The sequence below is a fragment of the Pteropus alecto genome, unplaced genomic scaffold, assembly GCF_000325575.1.
Source record: "Pteropus alecto unplaced genomic scaffold, ASM32557v1 scaffold3, whole genome shotgun sequence".
Lineage (NCBI taxonomy): Eukaryota > Metazoa > Chordata > Mammalia > Chiroptera > Pteropodidae > Pteropus > Pteropus alecto.
The window spans coordinates 37,916,296-37,925,056 of record NW_006442484.1 but is presented as its reverse complement, the minus strand read 5'-3'; the positions used below and the strand labels follow the sequence as shown (position 1 = coordinate 37,925,056).

The window sequence follows — 8,761 nt, the reverse complement described above, 5'->3', positions numbered from 1 at the left end:
TCTAAGAGGGTAATTTATGAAACATCCCCTCCCATTTCTTATATTACCTTTCTTCTGCTTTCCCCTGTTGTTCTTCCCTCTCTTTTCTTCTCTCCATTTTCATCCCCTCCCTCCTTTTCTTTGCTACTCTCTTCTCTTTGTAAATTGATCTGTATAATCAGTACTCAGGAAAACAAGTGATGATGAGAGGCGCTCTAGAATGGAGAAGTTGAGAATGGGAGTCTTTCTTGTTTAGATTTATGACTTGATAATGATGAATCAAATGTGTGTTTTATAATGGCCAATGTGAGCTGCCTCTCATTGGTCCAGATTAATGGCTCTTATACAACAAGGCCCATAAGATTCACCTGAGAGGCTACTTTATGAATCCATATTGTTTCCAAAACCACCCCCATATTCATCTCATGCAATATGTACTAGGGATGGTTGGGGTGTCATGTTGTGTGTGTGAGTATACATGGACAATTTGAAAAAACTCTCTAAACTATTCTGATGGAATTCCTTTTCCACCAACTACAGTCTTAGAAGAGAACCCCCAGTATAAATGAGTCAATGTCACACTACAAGATAAACACCCCTAAAGCCATCATATTGAGAACTTCATTTTGTATATGATGAGTCAATATAATGAAGCTTTGACGGCAACAGGGACATTTTCTGTAGAATTTTTTTTTCCTATTGGGCAAAGATACTCTAAATCATTAACTCCTCCTTCAGTATAAATCAGCACCAATGGGAGCTTTAAAAAAATTAAATAGTAAGTCTTATCCCCAGAGATATGAGTTCCAGTGGGTCTTGGTCCATGCACTGGTATTCTTTTTAAAGCTTTTCGGGTAATTCTAATATGTGATCCAGATTGAGAAACATTTTGCAAACTGCACATAATTAAATGGGAAAACCAAATGTTTTATTTGAGAACTTCATGTATTTTGAAGTGTTGAGATCAAAGCTCACTCAGAATTTTTGCCAAGGAAACTGTAGAACTGAATAGAGAGATACTATGTGGACTTTTTATAGTGACAACAGATTAATAGGGTCCTAAGTATACAAATCTATTATCTCCAGATTGCATGAAACAAGAAATTTGGTGAACAGAAAAGAAACGACGAGAATATCCTGAATAAAAAATACTGAGAGGCAAAAGAAAGGATCGAAAAGTATACAGAAGAGTAGATCAAGAATACATAGGGAAGGAGCTAAAATGAAAAAGAAAAACAAAAGAAAACAGTAGGTAGACGGGAAGGAGAAAGGATGCACAACTTAAAATGTTAGTCAATTTTTTATTAATTTTTGTAACTTTCCACTACTCTACCCAATATCATATCTAGGTTTTTGGCCAATAATAAAATTAGATATCCAGTACACTCTTTTTAATTACTTTCCATTCCATGAAAAAATTTAAGGATGAATTATTATATTTCATGTGTATTCTTTACATTTGTTTTTTTGATAGATCATTTTTACATGATAGAAATTTACCTTTAAATGGCATTTCAAAGATAGAAACAAAGACAGAACAATTAAATCCAAAAACAAAAGCAAAACCTTTATTCTTTTGGCTTGATTGTAATGTGGTTTGCCGTTCTTTATGGTAATAGCATTTTCCTGCATGCATTTCACCAACACACTACAAGTCAATAGCTTTAGTATAAAGAATCTACATTTAATGTTGCTTGTGAAAGAAACACAAAATGTTTTGCTGCAACTGTTAATATAATTCACTACCTGGTTTTGTGGGGCGGGGGGAAGCTTAGATCCTATACCATATCTGATACAGTACTAATTCCATGTGGGTCAATAAGAGTAAGATCTATCTGTATAAACAAACACTGGAAAAGACTGACAATTTACTCAATATGAAGACTAGGGGAAAACATCTGATTCAAGCAATGCCAAGAGTATCAACTGATCTTTCCTGAAGCTGCTTTCAATGATAAGGCATTACTATTTGAAAGCAAATAAATGTTGGACCAATCTGAGATTTGTTTCACATTGAAATGTGTGCAAAATTTACCGTACTAATAAAAAAGCAGGAACCTACACTGCATCTTAGTCTTCGTTTCTTATTTTGTAAGTGCTTTAATTTAAAAGTGCTAGGAATAGAAACTAACAATAGTGACTGTGACATCAACCTGAAGATACTTTTAATTTCTCATTTTATGTACGAAAGGCTGAAAAATAAAATAAAATGAACTTTTTACAGTATTTATATTTCCTTAGAAAACTCTAACCATATATTTTCAACAGATTTAAGCAGCTTGCAACATGTTTGTACAGTTGGGCTTTTTAACCATAGAATGTTCAATTAAGAGTGGAAGAATAAAAAGCAAGAAGCTCTTCTTTGCTGCAACCTATTGCTTAATGACATGAAGAATGAGGTCGTGGTAGATCTGGTTTCACTGTACCACTGACATATGGCTTCCCACGTCAGACTTCTGAATAGTGGAAGGAGGAAGATACAGCAGCATAGGCGAGAAAAACATGCAGCAGTGACAGCTTCAAACTATAATGGAACCAATTACATCATATTACCTGTTGAAAGCTTGCAAACTATACTTACTGTGGTACATATTTGATGCAATAAATACTGTGCTTAAGTCATCATTTTTGTTTGCTCAAACATGCACCACTGGGTAAAATTACTATTTACAAAGCAGACTTTTAGTTTTTAAGTTGGCATATACAATGTCAACCTTACCAAGAGCAGAAGATGGCTAAACAATACTGCAGGAAAAAGCAGAATCAACTTTATAAAGTGGTGGTGGAGGATGCTTTTTGGTCAATTCAGGTTCTTAGAAAGGATTGATAGAACATTTTTATTTTATGCCAAAGGACACTTATCAAAAATGTTATAGTCATGCTGCTGGGACTCTGAATGACTGTGTAATGGTGTGTGTGTATACATATATATGTATATACACGCACATATACATATATACATATATACATGTACGTATAATGAATTATGTAAAAATAAAACAATTCTTTAATGCTTGTGAATTCTATGGAACATTTACAGGCACAGTAAAATTTTTCTGGATGAGACACCTTAAAAACATGAATAGCTATTTAAGCACCTCAAAAATCTAAAAACATCTTGAAACAAGAAGTAAACTCTTCCTTGTGGTGTTTTTTTTTTTATGTGTGAATGAGAAGTGCAGCATGCCTTCATTTAAAATATATCCAGTTATACAATAGAGAAATGTAAATATTCCTTACCTTTAAACCCTCTCCCCAAACATAAACCCATTTACAAAAATAGTCACATATAATAGTAAACAACCTGTGAATTAAAACAAAAAGTGATAAATTCACAGCATACATTTTGTAAAAATATGGCAGATGTGGCAGTTAAACATAAACAGTGGTGACAATTACTATTATCAAGTGTCACGTATTGAAGTTACATAAAAATTTAACTTCCCTCCCCCTTTTAAATTGGTTCCTATAGTCTGAGTAGCCATTACATCTCTGCTCTTCAGCAGTGTCAGCTGGTTGTGAAAACAGAAACCTCCTGTCAATGCTGTTTTTCTGGCTTATTGAGTCCCAGTTTGCTGACCAGAGGTCCCTGTCTCGTTATAGGCACTGACCTTAAGTATACATTTATAAAAACAGTCAGTTTGGCATTGACCTCCTGTGGGAATCCTGTTGACACTAATACATCACCATCACAGGCTGTAAACAATTGATCGCAGAATGAAATATTCTTTCTTTTTTACTTTTTACTTTCCCTGATATCTTTCCCTTTGTCTTCCTTTTCTGATTTGTCTTTTTCAAATTTTTCTTTTTCCGGTTTGGTCACACTATCATACGAAGGTGGAGAAGTGGTGGAAGGTGTCACATCGGTTTTCTCTGGAGTTGAATTCTCATTTAGTTTATCAATGAGGATATCTTCTTTGATAGGTGTTCCATCACCTTCTTTGCCTTTGTCTTTCTTATATATAGATGAAACCTTTTTAACTTTTTGCTTCAAGAGGTAGCGTCTATAAGCCCTCTGGATAACGATAGCAGACACCTCCTCTTGTTTGCGTTTCAAAGTGGTTGTGATGGGCTCATAGGAGACTTTGGAGGGGTTCGATGCCATGAATCGCTCTTCCATCTGTATTCGAAGGGCATCCATCTCCCCACTTTCACCCAAAACACGCTTTGTAAAGGCAAATAAAATGTCAAGGCAGTGGATCCGGTCTCCACTGACCATGGGCAGATCCATGGCAATGAGCTGGACTTTGTTTGGTTTTGCTATGAGAAGAGGAGGGTCCAGGGCAGCTGCAAAATCAGAGAGCTTGGAGAACTCTATAAACTGGGTGGCATCGGGATCAAACTTCTCCCAAACCTCGTAGAACATCTCAAAGTCATCTTCACTCAGGGGCTCTGCACTTTCTTCAGTAGCAACACTGAAGTTCTCCAGGATGACAGCGATGTACATGTTCACCACAACCAGAAATGATATGATGATGTAACTGACAAAAAAGAAAATCCCAACAGATGGGTTCCCACAGTCTCCTTTAACTGAGCTTCCAGGGTGGTCTTTTTCAGGGTCACAGTCAGGTGGTCCACTATTAAGAATAGGTGCCAGCAAACCATCCCAGCCAGCAGAGGTGGTTATCTGGAACAGGCAGATCATGCTGTTGCCAAAAGTTTCAAAGTTGAACATGTCATCAATTCCAACTTCCCTCTTAACATAGGCAAAGTTCGACATTCCAAAGATGGCGTAGATGAACATGACCAGGAAGAGCAGGAGGCCGATGTTAAACAACGCGGGAAGGGACATCATCAGGGCAAAGAGCAGCGTGCGGATCCCTTTTGCCCCTTTGATCAGACGTAGGATTCGGCCGATCCTGGCAAGACGGATCACACGGAACAAGGTAGGGGACACAAAGTATTTTTCTATCAGCTCAGCCAGAAACATACCTGTGGAAAACCAAGAGATGACAACAAAAACATTGTTAAGCTAAGATAAACACTAACTAGTTTTACAAAATGTGGACGTGAGAATTACGTATACACCTACATTTATACATGTACATACACGCTCATATAACATACAAAAATGATCTGCAATATTTGTTTAGCACAATGAAACTGGTATCTTTGGTGTTATAACATTAACACCATTTTACTAACTGAAGGTATTAATAACTATTTTTCCTAGTTCAAGAAAAACATCTATCAAAAGAAAGATTCAACCACTGAAGGCCTTGAGATGTCACAAAGTATATTAAAATACTAGTCCTGGTATTTGCATAAGAACTAATGGATAAGGTATGTGGTTTTGAATAAGGAATATGAAGGTTCTTATTCTTCCGAGATGGCTGTGATCCATTTTATTTGGGAGGTAGTAGAATGATGTACAGGGGAAAATCCGAGCTTTAGAGACCGACATACCTGGGTCTGAATCCTGGCCCTTGATTTTACATATCACTAAATGGTGATAATCCCTTGTGGTTGTTATTGTTGTTAAACTTAACATTTACTTTTCTTTGTGCTAGGCACAGTGCTAAAGTGCATTTATTCACATAATCTCATTTAATTCTCAGGATGACACTTTTCAGAAATATTACTTGGAAAACCAGGGACTGGAGAGGCGAGGTAACCTGCCATTGGTCACAGAGCTGGTAAGTAGAAAAAATAGGGCAGCCCCAAGCCAGGTCTGTATGACCCCTAAGTCTCATCTTTTAATCACTATATGACAACTGCATAGCACTTTTGTGAGTATTAAATGGAATGGGATATTGTTTCAAAGTTCTATTTACCAGTGTATAAAGAGTGAAATGTTATTTTTCTATGTATATGTTCTTTCTTCAAATAGGCAGAACATTGTCTTTAATCTCTTATATTTACTTCCAACACCTCATTAATATATAAACATTTAATATATAAACCTATACATAAACACTTAATATGTACTGATGATAATAAATCTGTTTTGGATTTTTAAACAAATGTTTACTTAAGAAGAATATTATAAACCATAGAAAACTGAACTAAAAGATAGCATGAAGCTTATATGCATGTGACTAATATATAAACACATGTGCGTTACTGCAATTATCAAGGAGTTCTCGTTCATGGACTATTGACTACTTTCCGTGATTTATGTGTGTATGTGCATAAAGCAATACTTGTCTATACAACAGCAGTATGACTGAGAACAGGAGTATTATGACAAACTTGCAGTCATTGTCTTCTAAAATAAGACAAGATGATAAATAAAAGCAGAAATTATTTTTTTTACACATCATTCCATGCACAGCATGCAATTAGAGAAAAAACAAGCTGAAGAATGAACTGTTAGATTTTTATTTGAAATTTCTGGATGAATAAAAATGATTAGTAAAAAACACTTTCAAAGTTTAGAACATACTTTTTTACTACTAACTTCCTTAATTGGGTAAGATCACCTCTTCTTACCTACAATAGAGAGAATGACCACCACAAAATCAAAAATATTCCATCCAATGGTGAAATAGTAATAACGAAGAGAGATTAGCTTCAGCACACACTCTCCAGTGAACAAAACAATAAACACCAGATTAATCCAGTACAGAATGTTTGTCATTTCTTGACTCTGGTCATCAGTTTCCACCATCATGGTGACCATGTTGAGGCAGATGAGGATCATGATGCTGATATCAAAGACTTGTTTGGTTACGAAATCAAAGACCATCCCTTGGAATTTATTCTGGAACAAAGAATATGTAAAAGTTTGTTTAGAAACTGGCAAAAAAATCAGGTTCAACTTATTTGATTTTAACACAGAAATATGAAAATGCAGCTTTTATAAAAACACACCATGGTTGTTTTATACTTGAAAGAAAATTTGGTCTGTTGAAATATCCAACTCTTTTCAAATGTATTAGTTTTATTATACTGTTAATGATATCAGGTTTTATAAACTGACTTTATGTTAAGAATCACCTATTATGTTCTCAGTGCCTAGAACATCATCATGTGTATGATGGTTAGTCAGTAAATATTTGCCACTACAGTAAGTCTTTGTTATCCCATGAGTTGGGGATAGGCATCAAAATCAACTTTGAAGGACTAATAAATACTTCTACAGCTTTTTCTGTAACGTTTTTTTTCCTCCTTAGTTTCTGCCTTCATATTCTCTAATGGCATTGTACCTAGGTTAATTTTTTAGTTTTGATAACTGATCTAAGGTTATGTAAGATGATAAAACAAGGGAAAGTTGGGTGAAGATTATACGGGGTAACTCTTCTGTAAGAATAAAATTATCTTTAAAAAGTTATAGTTCTCAATTCAGATTTTCCACCTTTGCCCTATTCAATTTGGACTGTATTTCCAAGCACTGCTAGGCCCTGTATCTTGTTTATGAAATGAAGTCCTCATCCTGTAACCCAGTTCTGCTAACTGGACCATGTTTTGTTCTGGTTTGCCCATATCTGCTTGGCATTTCAGGTGCTCGAGAGCATACACCTTGACTGAGTTCTGCTAGACTGTCCTTCTCCACCTTGTCAACTAGGATGACTGACTGATGTTCTGCTACCTTTATACTTCATAGTCAGCTTTCTCAGATTGACATGTTCATAGGTCTGTATTCTCCATACTAGTGTTCTGATATTTTTCCAGTGAGAGGCATCCATTACATCCTACTGAAATTCAAACCACTTGTTTGTTATAGTTTGCTCTTTTCTCTGAGTACATATTTGGCCTGCTGGATTGGACTTCTATTGCTTCAGTTGGGTCTGTCCTTCCAAGATCTCTTTCAACCTAATAAATGCATTTAATTCCTGTTCCAAACCCTTCCTTCTTCTTGTTGACTGCAGTTTCTTTTTCCAAGTCTGGTTATATTCTCCTTATTTCTATCTTTCTGACATTTCCTACCACTCTTCTATCATATATTTTTATCTGTTTATCTGTCTCCTCTGTCTAAAACAGACTTCTGCCACTCCTTCTGTCTGGTGCATTCTAACTTAGTTTTAATTTTTAAGCACTTTGCTCTCCGAAACCTTTGTGGTTGCATTTGTCACAATACTGATGACATTGTATTGCAAATGCTTTACTCATTTAACTTTAATTTTGTCTCCCACTTGTGTGAGGACAGAGCAGTGTCATTTTTCTCTCAAATACAGCACCGAGAGTACATTAGGTTTGAGATTGCTTAAAAGCAGAAACTTGGTCTTTATTTTCATATTAGCAATATGATCAATATAAAGCACCATGCAGTCCCTCCATTTTAGATTATCAAATTCTGCAAACTTGCATCTCCAAATCTCTCAATTCATCTTCCTACTTCATGCATGATACCACTATTTATCCAGCTGCATAAGGCAGAAACTCCTGAGTCATATTTGTTGCTCCCTTCTTCAATTCTCATATTTAATTTGTAGATAAGCCTTTTAATTTCATTCCTGTGATAGCTCACACATCTACCCACTTTTATTTATCTCCATACCACTCTGGTTCAGGGTACCTATCATCTCTGAAATAGCTCCAAAACAAGTCTACAATGTGAAGCTACTGTCACTGTCAGTACTGGTGATCTTCACAAAACTCAAAATAATCAGGTCCCCTTCAATGGTTTGGTATTGCTGTAAGGACAAAGATAACTCTTAAGCATGGCCTACAAAGCCCAGAAAAGTCTGCTTCATCCTAACTTCATCATTCTCAACATGTCCCAAATAAACCTTAACTCTCTGCACTCCAGCCTTACTGGCCTTCTTACCTCAGGGCCTTCCCATTTGCATTCCCCTTCTGCTGACACTTTCTCATTCTTCAATCCTCAACTTATGTAGCA

General features: G+C 35.9%; 1 protein-coding gene across 3 annotated transcripts in view; it reads right to left on the bottom strand.

Moving 5' to 3' along the window:
* Positions 1-1,260: 1,260 nt before the first annotated feature.
* Positions 1,261-8,761, bottom strand: part of LOC102892041 (sodium channel protein type 2 subunit alpha) — a 124,727-nt gene continuing 117,226 nt past the window's right edge. For all 3 annotated transcript variants that reach the window (XM_006921144.1, XM_006921143.1, XM_006921145.2), the window contains exons 26-27: positions 6,412-6,682; positions 1,261-4,911 (exon numbers count right to left, since the gene is read on the bottom strand). In XM_006921144.1, the coding sequence (XP_006921206.1) occupies positions 3,716-4,911; positions 6,412-6,682 (1,467 nt within the window). In that variant the 3' untranslated portion in view covers positions 1,261-3,715. The remainder of the gene's footprint in view (positions 4,912-6,411; positions 6,683-8,761) is intronic.